Source organism: Hoplias malabaricus, chromosome X2 (genome assembly GCF_029633855.1).
Source record: "Hoplias malabaricus isolate fHopMal1 chromosome X2, fHopMal1.hap1, whole genome shotgun sequence".
In the NCBI taxonomy this organism is placed as follows: Eukaryota; Metazoa; Chordata; class Actinopteri; order Characiformes; family Erythrinidae; genus Hoplias; species Hoplias malabaricus.
This window is the reverse complement of record NC_089819.1, coordinates 11,158,684-11,179,232: the sequence shown is the minus strand read 5'-3', so window position 1 is coordinate 11,179,232 and position 20,549 is coordinate 11,158,684. Positions and strand designations below refer to the sequence as shown.

General features: G+C 38.8%; 1 protein-coding gene across 1 annotated transcript in view; it reads left to right on the top strand.

The window, feature by feature from the left end:
• The first annotated feature begins 543 nt into the window (after window positions 1-543).
• LOC136677053 (guanine nucleotide-binding protein subunit beta-like protein 1) overlaps window positions 544-20,549 on the top strand; it is a 50,616-nt gene continuing 30,610 nt past the window's right edge. Inside the window, exons 1-5 of the mRNA XM_066654419.1 lie at window positions 544-637; window positions 14,841-14,990; window positions 15,671-15,796; window positions 16,292-16,454; window positions 19,866-19,958. Of these exons, the coding sequence (XP_066510516.1) occupies window positions 14,881-14,990; window positions 15,671-15,796; window positions 16,292-16,454; window positions 19,866-19,958 (492 nt within the window). The 5' untranslated portion in view covers window positions 544-637; window positions 14,841-14,880. The remainder of the gene's footprint in view (window positions 638-14,840; window positions 14,991-15,670; window positions 15,797-16,291; window positions 16,455-19,865; window positions 19,959-20,549) is intronic.

The window sequence follows — 20,549 nt, the reverse complement described above, 5'->3', positions numbered from 1 at the left end:
TCAATTTGTTTAAAAGCAAAGTTTTAAGTGCTAGAGGTTATTTCTTTTTAAATATGTAATTGCACCATATCAGTTGCTTATAGATAAAATGACAGTTATCACAGTTATTTATGGGACAATATCAACCACAAAAATGGCTTTAGTGAAAATGGCTTTAGTTTTTTTAGTGCATTTAGGCTAATGCAGAGGCAGTGATGCGCCACTCAAATCCACCGCTGCCTCTGCATCTGGACAGATGACAAAATATAATATAAATTTTCCTTGCAGTCTAGAATGAAAGACGTGTAACATATAACAATCGAAATATCTAAACTTTTTGGTGCTTTAATATCTTCAAATGTATCTAGCATTAATGTGCTATCTAAGGTGTATGTAGTATTCATATTAAATAAGTAAATATTTGATACATTTATACCAATTTTAACGCATGGTTTACTACACTATAAAGCACATTTTGAGTCATGCATATTCAGTTTACATTCTTTTAAAATTATATATTACTTTTAAATATCGGGTGTATAAGAACGCAGGAAAAATAGAATAACAATAATAAGGATCAGGCAGTGATGAGGGCGCCTCTTCTCCTCGGCGGGGTCCTTTCAGCTTGCTGTGTTAGTGTTTCAGTCGGGCTGTTCAGGTAAAGACAGTTTAACTAAGGTTATTACTTATATTAACGATATTATTACATATGTCACAATAATATTAGCTTCATATTCAAACAAATCAGCACGATGGCTTCTTCTGTGTGTTAGGGTAATGTTACGGTTCGTTTCATAGGATTAAGTGAGTGGATAACGGGGGACCAGGAGGACTTTTATTGTGAAACTTTTAAACTGATGCTACTTCAGTAACTGACGTCTATTGTTATAGTTTTCTATTTTAATGCTTTTTATATTTTATAGCATTTAATATATAGAAGTATAAACACTGGCAATTTCTGATTATCGCGGGACTCTTTGTCTGAGAGCATTGCAAGTTACAAAATAATTTAAAGCAGTTTTTACAACTTATAATATCAGAAATTCATCAGATTTTCCTTTTCTTCGTTTAGTAGATCTTTGTATTTTTAACGGTTATGTTATAGATCTGTGAATGGTTTGGTTGATTAAATTTCCTTGGTCAGATGATACTTATAAATAACTACACCACTATTTTCTGATATTTTTCATGTGCATGTCTGAACTTCTTAAAACTAGACATAGCTTGTCTTCACTGGATTGTAAGTCAGCTTTCTTCTCTTAAAAAATAGGCTACACTAAAGAGAACACGGTATTGCAAGCTTTGACAGAAAACAAAAACAGACAAACAAAGCAACACCAAAGCTATAACAGCGAAATCCTGCTTAGCAACAGGGACAATATTGCACTGATCAGCAAAAACTAATGAACTAATTGTTTCTACATTCACTCTCCATTTTAACTGCTGCACTGGCCACATACGATCACTGTATTGTTCTAAAGTTACAGAATGTACGTCATCTGTTGCTCTGCATTCACTGTATGCCCCCTTTCACCCTGTTCTTTGCCACATGACCACCACAGAGCAGGCAATATATAGGTATAGGAATATTTTCAGCACTTCAGGGAAATAGAAGTGGTGATGCAGCATCAGTGTGTGTTCTAAACACTGGTCAGTCAGTTAGACACATCTGTGTTCTGCTGTCTCTGATCCAATCCTACAAGTACAACAATTGCACTGCAATGCTGGGAATGATTTACCCCCTGAATAAGACCTCTCTGAAAGGGGTGCAAAGCATAAGTACGCAAAGCAATAGATGGACGACCAACCTAGTGTAACTGCGTGCAAGTCAAGGGCCAGCAGTCCATCAAAGTGCATCAGGCACTCACACATTCGTTCACAGCCACTGATACTATTTTGCAAATACAATCCACCTAACAGTGTTTCACATCCTATAGTTTATTTTACTGAACTTCATCTTTGACCATATAAAACCTTAAGTGGCAAATAGGCTTGATTTGATATAGGCTTTGTGTAATTACTATTTATTTTGTTTTTGCAATGCAATTTTAAGGATTAAAAGTGTATTAACAATACATTTTATAAAAAAATAACTAGAATGTAATGGGGACGTCTACTGCATTATTAAAATGAGATCAGTGTGTTAAGATGTAATCAGACATTTAGAGTGCTTTGATTTGAAATGCTCTATTTCTGAAACACATACTCTGACAAAAGTGGGGACTGTAAACAGAAGAATATAATATTTTTAATAGCAACCCTGTGAAGGATATTAAATGAAATTGTTAAAATACTATAATAATAAAGTTTTTTTTGTTTTCTCCAATAGTGAGCATCCGCACAAAATGTGAAAAAGAATGGGAGGAATTTCATCTATCTGGGGGGAGGTATATATAATGAAGGGCAAAGATGCCAACATCAAGTGAACAGACTGGAATGTGGGTGATGCAGCTTGCAATGGTGTGTGCTAGCATAGGAACAATTCAGTGCTTCCCTTTAGTATGCAACAGAGTAGTAATTAAAGGCTAAGCACCAGCTATATGAAAGTGTCAATCAAATAAATACAGTGGAATTTGAGTTCCTAACTTTTGTTTACTGATAGTCAGAAAACATGTTATTTCTTACTAATTCAAGGAATAAGGTTTAAAAGACCGTTGGTCCCCCCCCCCCAACGGTGTTCGGAAACTCTAATAGGCGTCTTGCCTGTGACGTAGATGGTGGACAACAACTCTAGAAGTTGCACTTAATTTAATGCAAAATGACGAAAAGGTGTGTTGTTTTTGGCTGCAATCATTCAATGTACAGTGGGACATCTGTGCACAAATGGCCCAAAGATCCCAAAATATCCAGAAAACTGACTAGATTTGTCAACTTTAAACGGGCACTATGGAAAGGACCATACGCTCACTCCGCTTTTCCAAAAATATGGGCATGTAAGGAAACCAACGAAAGGTGTTCAAGAGCCTCTGTAACATGGAGGTAAACAGGGTAAGGACACTCACTTCGCCTGTTTTAGTTGGTGTTAGTTAACGTTAGCTTGACTTGCTAAACTCGGTGGCTCAGATTATACTCGGCTACGTAGCTGCATTACGGAGGTTTATAGTGACGGATGAATTCGAGTTTGACTTCGATCACATTTACAAGAATAATGGTACCTCTAAATTTGAGTTTAGCTTATTGCTAGGCTATTGTCATGAATAATGTTGGTTATTTAGCTAAATACTGTCATAACGGTGTTTTACCGCTGCGTTGTTCAGCTGTTGTCCACCAGTGACGTCACGGTTGCGTTCAAGAATTTCCGTAGCGAGCTCGTGTTTTTCCGTCAATTTAATAAAATTGTCAGTTTTAAAGCAAATGAAGCATGCTATTTACATTTTAATTCATACTTATATATGTCAGTAACTAAAATAGTGTGAAATATTCATGGAGGTCCATTAAGTGGTGCTTACCCTTTAAACAATTAACAATATATATATACAAACATCTTACAGTAATAGTGTGCAATAATTGCACAATTGGGACTTATCCATAGATTTTCAGTGTGGGTCTGGCTTACATTTTGTCATGAAGTGGTAATTTTATGGCAGAGAAGAACATGTAGAAGTAAAATGTCCTGTGTTTCAAAATTGTTGTATGATTAAATTACGATGTAAACAGTTATTTACAGTGGTGTGAAACAAAATGTAATATTCTATAAAACATATGTTATATATGAAGAACGGTTGACAGTAGTGGTAATAGGAACCAGACGTGTAAATCCTGAAATGCTAATAAAGCAGTTTTTATCATTGCATTGAAAACTACATACTGGTCTTTTATAAGGTGAAAATATACTTTTAAACTAAGAAAATGTGTGTTGGTTCACTCGTTAAATAAAATGTCTGTGGTTATTTGCAAATGCCTGGTTCCTATCACATAAACTGTGAAGAAATCAGAGTCAGTAATTATCTCCACATCTAACCACTTTGCATCAAATCACTTTGTAAGAGTTACAGGCCAATTATTGAGTAATACAGACATCTTGGTGGATTTGGGAAATCTTTATACACTGATTTAAAGTGTCATTTTAATAAATGACAGAAATGTTAATGGTCTGTTGAAGTTGAGAGACCAACACTGGTCTTTGTGTGTGACCCCGCGTAGACCTAATGACGATATATTATGTAAGACGTGTGTGTGTGTGTGATAGAACGGAGAGCGGACGATTGGCTGTCCTCATCAGTCCGGCTACTCGCAAAAGACTGAACACACCTGAGGAAGGAAATAGGTGACAATGCTAACAGATAAGAGCACACTACCTGCAGGCTTCTTTGTTAGCCATGTCCACTCAAATCATTGGCCAGTGACAAAGTGCTCAATCAACACTGCCCCCACACACGGTCAGTCTCCGAGAGCCTCAGCATTCAGCTCTTATCTCTGCATGCCTTGGCACTGCATTCACGCCATTGGCAGAAACAATGCAGCCTCTTCCCCTGCGTCTAGTCTGAGTGACAGGGGTGTGGGTGCCCCTTGTTACGGACTTCAGACCTCTATCTACCCCACAGCGGTTTTTCCACCCCAAATACTCTCCTTACAATATAGGGTGTGTGTCCTATATATGCCTCACATCCTGCTGTGTTTATTTAACTGGACTTTATAATGGAGCTGTGGCTCCGTCCGCAATATTTGTTTCCTCCCTTGGAGAATTTGACTTCTCTTATTTTTGTTTTGTGAGCAGGTGGCGGGAGGTTGGTTTTTAAAACTTGGAAAAGGTCTGAGATATAGGGGGAGGGGGTGGTGGTGGGGGGTGAGAGGAAAACAAGATAAGAATGTTTCGATAAAGAGAAGAATGAAAGAATGCCTGAGAGCTGAGGTATGATCTCATTAGGAAAGGGGAGGACCTGCAGCTGCACCAGAGAGTGACAGATAGACCTCTTTGGCAACCTCTGAGATTTTATTTAATAATGATTTATTGATATTTTTAAATGCCAGAAACTATTCACTTAGGATGCAGGGATCCTATTCATTTGAAATGCAAATATCACTTGTTACTGCCATCAGTTGCATGTGTGTATCCAAAATATTAAGTTATAAGTAAAGGATAAAAACATCTTAAGTTTCAATGGGAGTCAATATAAAAATATTTATTTGAATATTCCAAATCATTTTGGAGCATTCCTATTGGTCTGTTTATCAAGAAAATTTCACACAATGTTAAGGACAGATATACATAAAACATATTGCTGACATGTAAAGTAAGTCATTTAAAGGTTTTGGATGTGAGGTGGATTGTAGAGAGCTAACAACTTTTAGAATTGTATTCATTGGCACTTAATTACATAGTGGTGTAAGAAACTGAGCTGAGATGAAAATGTAGTAATTTTATTTCCTGTCCACAATCCCAAGTCAACCTACATGGTGATAATTATAAAGGTGGTAATTTTAAAATAATTTTTTCTTAAGTGCCTATCCACCAAGAATTGATTTTAAATAATTTCCAGAAAGTTTATAACAATCCACTATTGCTTACAGCATACAGCATACAGCCATTTACCAGTCTAGAATTGGAACAGACATGCATATAAGCAGGGGCAATTCTAGGAACAGGGCTTTAGGGGCGCTAAGCCCCCAGTGAGCAGCTCCGCAGACTCTATACTGATCAACCAGCAAAGTGCAAGTGATGTAGGAGGGTGGCACAGTGGCGCAGCAGGTAGTGTTGGGGGGACCTGGAGGTTGTGGGTTCGAGTCCTGTTCTGGGTGAGGAGTTGGTGTGTTCTCCCTGTGTCTGCGTGGGTTTCCTCCCACAGTCCAGAAACACACATTGGTAGGTGGATTGGCGACAGTGTGAATGTGGCGCCCTCCTCCAGGGTGTGTTCCTGCCATGTGCCCAATGATTCCAAGTAGGCTCTGGACCCTCCGTGACCCTGAACTTGATAAGCGGTTACAGACAATGATTCAGTTCAGTAAATGTGAGGAGTGCAGTTAGTGATAATGTATTAGTACTGACTGAGTGATAAAGTATAGAAATCCTCATCAGAACTGATGTCACTAACCAGCTTTAGGAGGAGAGATAGTGTGGGTGATAGGAGGGGGAGGGGTGATTGCTGTATATTTGTTCAAATATTTAGTTCAAGCCATATGTATTTCTTTGGACTTTGTAAAATTTGAATTTTTAATAATTTTTTTCAGAACCTTTTTTTAGCTTATGAGAGAGAAATTATGCTGCGTTGGAGTGATGTTGGAAAATTAAAAATAACCAATGTTTTCGACTTGTAAAGTGCACCGGAATGGCAGACAAAGTCATATTTTACATATTTAGGTTCTTGGCTATTTCATAAATATCTACAGCTCCTTTCCATTGGGCCGAATACATATGAAATATGTTTTACCATTTGTCCAGTTTTATAGCTACATCTTCCTTTGAAATGCAGTGTGCACCGAACAATTTCATGGTATTAGGGCATTCCTTCACTCCACCTTTCAGATCTGCAGGTTGGCAAGAGCAGTGTTTATGAGGGGATGGCACTGAGCTGCACTCATTTAGCCAGACAGGATTCATTATGTTTTTGCATTTCCGTAATCTCCAGGATCTGGAGGGGCTTATTTATGAATGGCAGCATATGACAGCAGAGACGGGAGCAGGTGAGCTGAAGTCCCTCCTTCCATCCTCGCTCTGAGAGAGGAGAAAGAATGCGGGCAGTTTATTCCTAGGCTTTGAAGCCCCATGTAAAATGAGTGTGCGCACCCCCTCCCAAGACCCAAGCCCACTTCCCCATCGGATCCGTTATAAGGCCGGGGCTGCTGATAGTGCTGCGTTTGATCTGAAGGTCGCCAGCCCCTTGCTGTGTTGAGAGATACCTGGCTGCCGAGCCCTGGTCTTTATTTAATAACACGGCTCTGGAAGGGGAACTCTCTCTCATAATTAGGCCTAATTACGCCACAGGTGTTGACAGAAGGCCCAAGAAGAGACAAACTGCCTTTATCCACAGACTTAGAGTCAGATTACTGGAGCTGTCTTATCTGTTACACAGAGACTACAAAACCTCAATCTTCCCTTGCTCTTTGCTGTTTCTCTTTCTTCTCATTCCCTCTCCATCCTTCCATCCCACCACAGGGAGGGACAGCCTTATAAGGCAGATGGAGGTGCAGGATATTAACCAGTCTTTTTCCTTTTTTCCTGCTAAGACTAACTGCCCGTTCTCAGTCTTTGGACCAACTTGCAGGTTGTTGATACGTTTAATGAAATTTACATCGATGTGCTCCAGCAGGGCTAGGGAATTTTCACGGAGCCGTTCAGTTACTGATACTGCTGTTGTTTTTTCTGTACAGTTTATGATGGTCACTGTCAGGTTATAACCTTCAAAAAGGCAACACTTTTAAATATTTGAGAAGGGCATACATTTCTGAACATAAAATTTTGAATTCCCTTCTTGGATTTGTGCTGCCCATTGTGGCCCATTTATTATCATCATTATTTATTCTGACATTTGTGGAATGTTGCTATTAGTTCTGACAGGGACTGTTGATATTGTAAAAAGGAAGCTCTAAAAACAGCTTGTTTGAGATCAGTTTTGTGTGTGATGTCACAAAGCCTGTTTCATATACAGCACTTTGCCCTTGCTCATGTACATTGAAGTTTTAAAGAATGTTTCAGCTCAGACTGCTTTTTGACTGAAGTATGACACAAGCCTAAAGTAAACCTAAAATTTATTTATTTTTTTTAACTGTAAAATGTACAGTGTGAGAAAGAGTATGTTTTTTTAATATATGTCCATGGTTATTTTGATGCCAGCAACTCATTTCAAAAAAAGGTTGGGACGGGGAACAAAAGACTGGTAAATTTGTGAATTGGTACCAAAAATATAGCGTGTAAACTGCCAATTCTATATGCAAGGGACAAACCCCAAAACTAATATTGAATGTCTGTGATCTTTAGGCCCTCAGGTGGACTGCAGTAAAAACAGACATGATCCTGTACTGGAAATCACTGCATGGGCTCAGAAACATTTCCAGGATCAACTGTCTGTGAACTCAGTTTGTCGCTGCATCCGTAAACACAACTTAAAACTATATCATGCATAGAAGAACCCAGAAATAAACAAGATCCAGAAACACCATGGAGCTCTATGGTCCTGAGATGATTTAAGATGTACTAAGATGAAGTGGAAAAGTGTTGAAATTCTTTTGGAAATGATGAATGCCAAGGGCTAAAGAGGAGAGGGACCATCCAGACTGTTACAAACACACAGTGCAAAAGCCAGCATGGGTGATGGTATGGTGGTGCATTAGTGTACCTGGCATGGGCAACTTCCACATCTGTGAGCAATATATACAAACATTATGAAGCTGCCATCCAGACAATATCCTTTTTTTAAGATAAGGCCTTGCTTGTTTTAACAAGACAATGCAAATCCACATTGTACTTTACATTATGCACAATAATATAAAAAGTAAAAATACTATAGTGGATACCCACATTGTTGAACAGCTGAAGTCATATATGAAGCTAAAATGTAAAACATTTCACATTTCACACACACATATATATATATATATATATATATATATATACACCGCGACCCTGAAATGGAGAAGCGGAGAAGAAAATGATGATGATGATGATGATGATATATATATATATATATATATATATATATATATATATATATATAATCAGACATAAAACAGACACAAAATATCTTTGTTAATATAGAAAATTTTAGAAATGGGTTTGTAAAAATTAATTGGGACTGTGATACAAAAACTACATTTATAAAGCGAACAAAAACACAACAGTATTATGGAGAACCTGAATACATTTCAAAAATGCTACATTGGAGAATCGCTGACACCAGAAATGCCCCTGGCCACAAGGGGCACTGTATATGTTGACATAGCGAAGCAAGAAACATGCTGAAGTCAGAGAAGGAGAAAAGTGGTGGATAGAAGTTCGTATACCAGAAAGCTTCCAGTGTTTCTAATTAGGTCCCCAGGGATGAACTTCTATCCACCACTTCTCTACTTCTTTTCTGACTTCAGTGTGTGTTTCTTGCTTTGCTAAGGTGCAATCACACCAGATCAACATATACAGTGCCCCTTGTGGTCGGGGGCATTTCTTGTGTGAGCTGTCCTTCAATGCAGCATTTTTGAAATGTGTTTGTGTTCTCCTTAATGTTGTTGTGTTGTGAGTTTTTGTTTGATTTGTAACGGTTGTGATGTGACCTCTCAGGAGTCCACCTTAGAAAATAAATAAATGAATAAATAACCTTCCCCAAAAATATAATTAGTCTTAGTATTAATCTAACGATTAAACTTTGAGGTGATTTAAGATTAATCCAATAGGGTTTTAAGTGGTATTTGGGTTTGGTTTGGTATTTTAGCTTTAATAAGCTCTACACCACATGGCAAAATATCCAGCCAACATCATGACATTACACAGTCTGAGTGTGTAATGTTTCAAGACAGACTGGATACAAGAAAAGATCAGATTAATTATATGTCCCCTCTATCATCTAGTCCAAAAATGTTTGTTTACAGCAGCCGGACACTAATATTCCATCTCTAATGCTGAGTAGTTTTGATATCGGTGAATAATGACAATTGTCACATCTTCCATGTGTGTAAGTGTACCCGATGTAACCGATTTTAATAGGCTTGGTATAAATTGAAAAGGCTTCTGTGGTGTTTTAACATTAAGGATTTGAATGCAGTGCATTTCTGCACATGATAAGCCCTTCATGCTTCTTGTTGCCAGTTGTTTGCTTTGTGGCCTCTTCTCATTTTTGTGAACAATTGGAGGGATTTGCCAAACAAGAGTGAGTGACAGCTTGTCACCAGGCTGTTTTGATAGCTCAGTGTTTGTGTGCGGTGTGTTGTCCTTTGCGATCCCTTGTGTTCCTCCGTTTGGGTGGCGTGATTTTCTGAGGTGATAATCACAAGTGCACCATTGTGGCTGAGAATAGGGACTTTAACTGCTGACTTGGGCCTTTACTGAGGACGAGGAGGGTGAAGTGAATTAGCACTGATGGCACATGGCTAAGAAACAGGAAAACCAAAGACCTGTAACTAACACACACACACACACAGACACACACACACATACACAAGTTTCTTTTAATAGCCTGATTAAAATGCATTTTGGAAACTGGTTCAAACTATTAGGTCATAACTGGACTTCTGAGGTAATAAACCTCAGCAGTTAATTCTGAGAATTGTCACTAATTTCATGTGTATAACTCAGTATGTTTGTAAGTTTGGTATCCCTGGTTAAATGACATGTTTTTTACCTTGTGAATTTAACATACTGAAAACAAACAAATAAACAAACAAACAAACATTAAACTAAGGTATAAAATAAACAAACAAATGAAACATAACTTGATCATTAAAATATTATTACGAAATATTTATATAGAGGAGATGTATTCATTTAAAATTATTACCAGATCATCAGAGTAATCAGACCATGTAATTTGACCTAACCTTAACCATAACATGTACATATATCTGTAAATATACTGAGCAGGATGAAAAAAAAACATTAAAATTACATCCATTTGTAACAAAGCATCACACCCCTTCCACTTCAATGTAACTGCGGTGCTGAGAGTGATCCTCCAAATAACACTTCCTCTGTGGTGGTCTTGTGGGTTTCTTGACCTTTAAATAACACAGTGAAAGGGGTGGGTATGCAGAACAACAAATGGACTACAGTCTTTAATTGCAGAACTACAAAATGCAGCTCTACGATAAATGAAGCTGATCAAATGGACAAGGAGTGTTGAAACATAGGGGTCATTTAAATGTTTTGGTGTACATTTAATTAGTATTTACGACTTGCTTTAATGACATCATAAATGTGTGGCTTTATATTTTTAGTAGTGGTATTTAATAGATCATATTCATTATGTGGCTTGGATGTTGTGATGTTTTGAACACACTGACCAAATGTTCAGATTTGTTTTATTTTACAAAACAATACATAACACAAGCAAGTGAGTAGTATTGTGTTATACAAATGGCCCTGAGCTGTTCTCCTATTGGCCAGTTCTGACTTTTGGCTGAGAAAACAGGAATTCTGCTTGTGAAAGGCCTCCTTCGTGGGCCATTGCACTGTTAAGTGTTTTCTGGTCTCTAACACAGCTAACTCAACCTGTCAATTAATTATCATTCTACACCACAGAGACCACTAGACTGCGGCATTGTTGGGCTGGATCAGGCATTCTCCTGTATATTTCTATCATCAGTACTGTCTGTGCAGTATATATTTTTCCTCCATGGAAACTATTGTTTTTTTATTTCATTATGTTGTATTGGCCCAGATCCTTTTTTTTTAATAGCCACCATTACTTCTACTTGCATCATTGATGTAGTAATAGTTTTAGAGGATGGCTTTAGGCTCCTTAGACTCACATCTCCATCTCTGATGATGTGTTCTGTTTCCACAGAGAACAAATGCTTTCTGTGCCATGTCATCATAGATGCTGAAAGGAAGGTGGAAAAAAAAGAGGCAGCTGTTGCCAGCTTTGGTGTTTTGGAACTCCGTGTAGGAGAAGCACAGATGGCACTTCAAACAGATCTTATTATGGCATGGCCAAACAAAATATTAAAAAATAAAATAAATAAAAAAAATTTGAAGTTCCAAGTATGTTATAGAACTATGTTATAGAAAGTTGCCCTATAGTGGTATTTTATTTCATTTTTTTTCTAACTAAATCTATTTTCATTTTTAATTCATATACTGTATATGACTTTGCATTTTCAGAATTCCCTTCAGTGACAAATAGACACATTGAAAACATGGCACAACACAAGAAAAAAAGCATATTTTGCATGGGTTTCAACTGAGAAATAATAATTCTAGTAGGTTTATGCAACTGCCTGTCCAGAGTGTCTACAAGTATTTTGTCATTTGCCAATCAACCAAAACATTACAATGACCTCTTGTACTGAAGCTTGTTTATGGTTAACTCATGAATATATTCGGTCATGAGAGAAAAGAGATGCATTTGAGTGCTAGTAGTTCTACATTAGATCCTATGATGAAAATGCTAATATGTCTAACAGGGATAACTTTTTCCTCCTCATTATAAAACATACCGGGATCTCCTTATCCCCAAGACGTGAAGACACGGTGAGCTTCTTTGCTTTTAAATGACGTGAGATTCTCTCCAGTGGAGCGTAAAGGGGCAGTGTTTAATATAACTATGTCCATCATTCACATACGTTTACATTAGTGGTGCGCTATGAAACCAGACAATCTGTCCCTAAAAAAGGTGCCCATAGCAAAAACCCACATTTCAAATAGCAACTTATAACTGTATAAACTAACACAATATATACATAGGGCGGCACTGTGATGCAGCAGGTAGTGTCGCTGTCACACAGCTCCAGGCGCCTGGAGGTTGTGGGTTCGATTCCCGCTCTGGGTGACTGTCTGTAAGGAGTGTGGTGTGTTCTCCCCGTGTCCGCGTGGGTTTCCTCTGGGTGCTCCGGTTTCCTCCCACAGTCCAAAAAACACACGTTGGTAGGTGGATTGGCGACTCAAAAAGTGTCCGTAGGTGTGAGTTTGTGTGTGTCTGTGTTGCCCTGTGAAGGACTGGCGCCCCCTCCAGGATGTATTCCTGCCTTGTGCCCCAGGTAGGGTCTGGACCCACTGCGACCCTGAACTGGATAAGTAGTTACAGAAAATTAATGAATGAATATATACATGCTTGTATTACACCACTAATGCAAACGGAGGGACGCATGGTGGTGCAACTGGTAGTGACAGCTCCAGGATCCTGGGGTTGTGGGTTCAAGTCCCTCTCACATTTTCAGTGTACCCCATGTGTATGTAAGAGGAAGGAATGTGGATACATTTTGGCAAATTGTGCAGAATTGAGGTGATTTACACTGTTTCTGTTTTTATTTCCTCAAGAATGTGAAACGTATGAAATTATTTGTTCTTCATTTCTTCCCAATGGCAGCATAATGCCTACTCCTAGTGATAAATCACTTAAATGAAGTGTTTAACAGGCTTTTTACTAGATGCACAGTTGTGCCCCATAATTGATTTGCAGGCAGATGGGTACACCTGTGCTCCTCAATTTTATGTGCCCTCCAGTACAAAAAAAAGTATATATTATATATATATTATATATATATTATTATATATTTAATGTGTTCTCTAACTTTTTAACTTTGCTCTATACTTCGGATTTCATCAGTGCCACAGTAGGGCTAGTGTCCGGTAGTTAATTTTACTCTGATCCTCTTCATCTTACCACATCTATAGCTTCAGCAAACTGTCTCTGGCTCCTGTGCAGTGTGGGTTAGAGACTGATAGTCATGGCCTGTAATTTCTGAAACCAATTTAAACCCACCCACTCCTCTTGGCTGTCTCCTTTTTGCGACACCAATGGTCACAGTGGAGTGTTGGGTGTCTGGTGACCGTCCCCATTATGAGGGGAGTTGTGGGGTGGGGGCAGGTGTGTGTGTCTCGGCTTAATTAGGAAGGTAGGGCAGAGAGTAGGCTCCGCTTGATGGGTTAACATGCACAATTTAACCACTAACCTTCCGAAATGAGCTCTTTCAAAATAGCTGGGGCTTGGGTTTCAGGGCCAGGGGCAGGGGTGATCGAAAATAAGCTTGAGCACCAGGGATCTTCATTAACTTTACTGATCCATATCTAAAATCTCTGCTATATTGGTTGCTACTCAAAAGAGAGCTATACTGTTCTGTCTCTGTTTTGACTCCCTCTCTCTTGCCCCCACCCGCTCTGTTCTGTAGGCTGAACGATGAGATACATTAACTAAAACTTATAGACTATAAAATCAGAAGTTTAAGAAAAACATCTAAATGGAGTTCTCTCTCTCTCTCTCTCTGTTAGTATTTGGATGTTATGTTTTAGTTGTCTGTGTATCTGAAAAAAAAGACTTTTCAGATACACAGGGGTGTGTGTGTGTGTATTTGTGGGGGTAAGGTTGGTGTGTTATCTGCAAAAGACTGAACAGTAATAGATTTGCTTTGGTTTCGATTGTGTTTACTGTGCCTTTTTAAGGTGTTCTTTTTAAAAGCAATCACTGATTTTTTTTTTTTTCTCTCCTCACTCCAAACATGATTTTACACTGACACACAGTTTCCGTCTGCGTTGTTGTGGTTGGCTGTGTTTTTGGTGCGGCTCGCCCTTCATCCGACACGAAACACCCGCACACATGCTCCTGAGTCTTAAAACCCGCCGCTGGTCCCAGAGACAAAAATCCAAAGGCAGAGTCTTGGCCTGTTTACAGTAATTAAACTGTCTCCCACTGTGATTCATGACATATTGAGTAAGAGCTATTATCATGTAGAAGAGTAAAAAAAGGACATGAGAGGTCTCGTACACCTTCCTCCTTAAATACCCGCCGGCTTTATTTTTATTTACAGTTTCGAGTAGCCAATCCCCTGGCGTTGAGGCCGGCCTGTTTTAAAAATGCTTAAATGATTAGCAATCAGAATATCTGGACTCTCTGTAGAGGAAAAGAGTGATTTTTAGGAGTTAAACTGCTACAGTTTGTTTGTATAAGCCGGATGAAGATGAATGTAAAGGCATGTTAATAGAAGTCTCATTTAGACTGAGCAGGGTTTCCATTAGGGTGGAGTAGAGGCTAGTCAGAAAGTGGATGACCAAAGACTTGGTGCTGAAACCTCTGCCCGCTGGTGGGCCAGGACTGTAAATCACCCGTTTTAATCTCCCGGTTTGAAATTAATCAGCGAGAGTGAACCGTAACTCAACCCTCCTCATGTCTGATAAAGCATTCATCCGCCAAGCTTTGTGTTTATTTTATTAAAGGACTTGGAATAAGCCGTACACACACTAACTCCGACTGCAGTGTTTTATTTTATTTTATTATTTTTTCTAGGTTTGAAACTGCTAATGTGTCCAAGTGATGGATCTTGATCATGGCCCTCCCTCCCCCAGATCCTGTGTTTACTTTGAGGGGGACTGCAGCCCCTATTAACACACTCCACTTCAGCTGCAGAGGGGCAGGTCCTCCATTACTGTACTCAGGGTAAGCACCTGCTAATCACTTACCTACCCAGAATACGAAGGTTTGTGTTAGGGACACCTGCTTCGTCATAATTTCTTCTGAAATGAAGGGTGTTAATTAACTACAAAAGTAGTTTGTGCCTCTTTGTTAAAGTTACAGAATCTTTTAACTATTTTAGCAAACATTTCTGTGAGGATTTGATGGTGTTTAGCCACATAAATACTAGTGTGGCCAACCACTGATGTTTGATCCACTGTAACTTCCTCTGTGCCACCACCCAGTGCTGAGGGCTTTATATTCATCAGTCAGGTATTTGGCACTGAGCATGGTGACTTTGCTGTTGAAGAGTGTCCCATTTTATCAGCAGTGCTTTTCTGTGGAGATTATGCCAGCTGACTGGGCATGGCTGAACACATACGTTAACAATAGGTGTACTTACAAGTAACTAGAATCACTGTTAACAAGAGATGTCTACTTACTTAATTCCATATAAAATAATATTACATTTGCAGTAATATACAACAAATGATCACTGGGTTAGGAACACCTACCTTGTATCTAGTCTTTATCCATTTTATCTGCTCCAGTGACTATACAGGAGACCAGCACTTTTTAGTTCTAGAGACTGTGATATTCAGTACTGAATAACTGAGTTCTAGGTTCTGAGTGTGTAGTTTACACTGTGCCTTGTGTTATTGCAGGTCAGCGAAAGGCTGCGTTCATGTATGGAATCTAAAAAACAGAAGAGCAGAGAGTGTTCTAGAAGGTCATGGTGGAGCCTCAGTCATCTGGGTCAGCACCCTTGGCTCAACGGACGTTCTCCTCAGGTAGTATCTCTGCTTGGCACAAGATAAAACCCAGATATGTTCAATATGGTTTACATTGCTCTACCTCTTTCACTCTGATAATCTGCTGCTGAGTCCAGATTTCCAGTCCAGTTTTCTCTAACTCACTTCAGGTAGCAGAGTCTGATGAATATTTATGAGTAGTGACTAAATAATTCATACTAGTTACTGTATAATATACCTTATGGGCAATAACGGATTAGTAATAATAATAATACACTTTCAATGTAAAAGCAGCAACATACTTCAAATGAAAATTAATCAAAAGTGTTTATTGGCCAAAATGATTCAGTAATTTGAGTATGTAAATGTTGTATGTGCTACATGCTGAAAAGGATTCCAGATCCCTCCTCATTTATTCAGAGACGTCACAACGAGACGCTTGGTGGCAGGTGACATTTAGGCCTCTGTATTGAAGTTAAGGTTATATGAGGATATTATTTTGTTCTGAACTTGTGTCTATGTTTGTATGTTCAGTCAGGGGCGGGACATGCGAGTGTGTTTGTGGGATCTGAAGGAGGGCCGGAATGGTGTGACACACACGCTCCACACTGGAAGTGTTGGGTTTTGTCAGTGCAGTGTGCTAGAGACTGAGACCAACAAAACACTTCTAGCCCTCCCTGCAGAGCACACAGAGGAGGTGAGTGTGAGAGAGGGATGAGGGGATCCCTAATTTCTTGTTTAATACTCGGTTCCACATCTGAGAAGAATCACAGGAAAGAGCAGAAAAAGAAACTCATGTTATTCAACTTTAGGTCCTGAGTTCAGTTTTCCCATCTGGATTTTGTAATAAATGGCAGGTATGACTGGGTGTGACTAATCAGTTGCTATAGATGAGTTAAAACTCTAATAGCGTTTTCCCACTGTATGGAATCTATCCAACTCTACTCGACTCGGCACGGCTCTTTTACTTTTCCACTGGCCAAATCTGGTACCTGGTCCCTGGAACCGGATATGTTTGCAGTTCCAGCCCACTCCAGGTTCCAACCGTGCTGAATAGATACTAAATGGTGATGTGCAAACCCTGCAGAGCACTGATTGGCCAAAGCCATGTCCATCTCCAGGACATACAGAGCTCATTCAAATCCAGCACAAATCACTGCTTGTAAAAATCTCTTAAATTACAGCAGTTTCACGTTTATTTTTATCGGACTCAAAACAGCAGCTTGTAACTCTACCTTGAGGTGTTTGAAGAGGTTTATATGCTTCTTGAGTCAATGGCCGACGAACATTTTCAGTTATAGCTCAACATTCAACCAGGAAAACAGATCTGTGAAAACAGGGGCGTAGAGTCGTGTTTAGGCCAAAAAACTAAAACAACATGCGAATACGCGATATGTTACCAGCACCTAACTTTACCGCTGCTGTTGTTGTGCTTTTCAAAGCCAGTGATTCCTGTTAGAGACAGGGTTTTTTGACATCACCAGTTCCATTTCGTGGGGGAGTCCAGCCATTGGTAAAGTGACAAGCTTTAAGTGAGCCGAGCTGAGCCGTGTCGAGTCAAGTGGAGGCGTGTAGAGCCGGACCCATGTGGTGGAAAAGCACCATAACTAAAATAAACATTTGAGTCCCTGTAATTCCATGTAAAACAGCAGATAAATATTCCCAGACAGCCTTGTATTGCTGCAAATAAATTACATACATAATAGCAAACACAGTGTAATATTTTGGTATGTCACAATAACTAGTGAGATGCAAAATGAAGTTAAAACAATACTCTGATCTAGAAGAACTAACTAGACTTAGTTTCTATGAATAATCTTGATCTTTAATCAAAACAAAACAAAAAAGAAGAGAGAAATTTCAACTAAATTTAATGAAAGTAAATTATTATTTAATGATGTCAAATGCTTATTAAATGTAGACAGCTCATTAAATATTAAGAGAATGGCACCTAGAAAGCCAGTGTCTCCTCCAGACTGATAACAGAGTTATGCAACCTCACCTTGACAGTTACGTTCATGAGGCAACTTTACGCAAATTACATTTTTGTGTCTGCGGCTACCACAAACGGAAACAATGCTGAAAGGCCTGGGGGTAAAAAACACTGCCAGTTTCGTTTAGAGAGACAGAGAAGTGAAACACTAGATTAGGAATGTCACACACCAGCTCCCTTTTTTTTTTCTAACTCTTGCTTTCTTTTCAGTATGCTTCTTTAATTTTTCGGAACATATTTTCTTTTCTCCCGTGTTCTATGCAACACAATTCAAGTTTGTGTTTTTGTCTAGAAACATGTTTATCTTTCATCTGCTTCTCTCTCTTTTATTCTCTCACTCTCCCTCTTCTCTTCTTTCCCTTTCTGTCTTTTCTCCCTACTCTCTTCTCTTGTTTCTCTGTCTATCTCTCTCATTTTCTCACTCTCCCTTGACCCCTCCACTCCTCTCTCTGTCTCCCTCCCTCTCTCCCACCTGAGGGGATGAAATGAATGAAAGCTGTGCTCTTAAAGCCCTCTTTGTTTACAGTGGGGCAGTAAATGCATGCTCCAGATGTGGTCTCCTGTTAAAATATGAATAGGTTTTTAATAAGAGCTGTTTAATGGAGCTCTTAATGAGGATGAATCTTGATAGTCATGGTAATCAGTGTCAGACCTGAAGCGCTGACCTGAACTTCTCAGTCATGGCTGTCAGGACTGTGCTCTAATCAGAGTGCATGCCAGGATATGGCAAGTGTTTGTGTATGTGTGTGTGGGTGGGTGGGTGGTATTAATGTGTGTGTACAGTACCAGAAAAAATTGGGTACACCCTCTCCTGAAGAATTGGTGTTATTTTATTTTTTACCCGTTTCCACATTTTTGAGGAATGGAGCGCATATATTTATATGTATATATTCTTTCTTATTCAACAGCACACTGTATCAGGCTCGTTATAGCTCCCGCCACTTAGTATGTTATAACTCAGCTGTTGTCAGGCACCTATATTTTGAGTCAGTGGAATCATGTCATGAATTGATGAAGCAGAGAGAGGCACACACGAGAAGAAGCTGGTGATGATCCACTCTGTATTAAAAAAAAAACAGGCAGAAAATAGCCAATAATATAAATGTAAATAAGAATTAATTCTATATTTCTATTTTTCTATGAAGTGAAACTAGTGTATAAAATAGGTCAGGTACAGGTCAGTGTCGTATTTGTGTATAATGACTGTCATTGGAGTCTGACTAAGTTTTTAGTGTTTTTGCTCTTGGCGCTATTTCAATAAAAAATAACAATGCTGTATTAAAAAAACAAAACAAAATCAAAACATATTTATTTTATTTATAACTGCAGTCATTACCAGTCATTAAAACAGGTCTGACAGCACTGTCTGTCATTGGGGTGCTTCAAGTTCAATGATAATGCTTTGATTGGACAATGGCCAACCAAACTGATGTTGTTCTAGACACCACTGAGAGCCCAATTAATATTATCGAAATGAATTCATTTCCGTCTTTTCTTTTGTAACATTATGATGTATCCTGCACAGTAATTAGCAAAATTAGAAACCCATGCTTTTAGCCTTTGGCTGAGTTAGTTTCCAAACCTTTCAGACGTGAAGTATAGATAAATGCAGTTGTATATAAAAATTTGCATAGGTCTTGTCAATTTAATGCTGATATTTTCACTTCAAGTTCACAAGCATGCATTCACACATAATGTTACATACTTTGCATACAATATATTCCTGGACATCCTGTCTAATGAGTGCAAGGCATGAGTGCACCATGAACAGGGCGCCAATCCATTTGTATCCTTACTCTTGAAATTGTAGATAGTTTGACATAGACAAAGATTCATAATAATCAGAGAAATTACACACAAAATGTTATATAACTGTATGTAATGATCGAAGACCATTGCACACAGTGTTGTGAAGAGTGAACAATATGTAATAATACAGTGATATGGCAGTGAGAAAATCTCAGATTAGATGTTTGAGGATAGATATCTTTGTATCTTCAGAATCTTGTATGCCAGTAATACACATTCTATTTCATTCAGCCTGTGTTACAGTTCGAATGCCTGATATTGATATAACCCTCCCTTTAATTGTTTTCTTTTTTTCTTCTCCTGCAGATTAAAGTGGTGGAGTTGTTCACTCAGACTCCAATCTGCTCCTTAATTCCAGACTCTAAACGAGGCATGCTCATGTGCATGAAGATGTGGCAGGTAAGATCTACTGAATATCAGTTTACAAAAAAACAAGAAAAATATCCAAGTTGCAATATAAAGTTATTGCAACTCTGTGTTCTAAAGACCTCTTTATGCTTTCTTTATCTCACACACACACTTGGATTGAGTGTCTGTGTGTCATTGGATGCTGTCCACAGGACACTTGAGTGGAACCCTTTGGTTGGTGGAAAGTCCGGCAGGGTCACTGAAGGGTTTAAAAACTGCAGCAGCAGTGCTGTGTCTGATCCACTCATACCAGCACAACACATATTAACACACCACTACCACCACGTTATTGTCACTGCAGGCCTGAGAATGATCCACCACCCAAATAACACCTGCAGTGTGTTGAAAACGGGGTGAAAGGGGGTAGCAAAGTATGCAGAACAACATATATACCACAGTCTGTTTTGGTAGACGTACAAAATGCACCAATATGGTGAGTGGAGCAATGGACAGGGAGCCTGGAATATCAGTGTTCGACTTTTATTTGGGTCAGACAGTGTGCGGTGTAAAGGGCAGGGGATATTTAATGGTAAAAGCATTAGGGAATAAAAAAGTCCTCAATTCCTGGATATTCCAACAAAA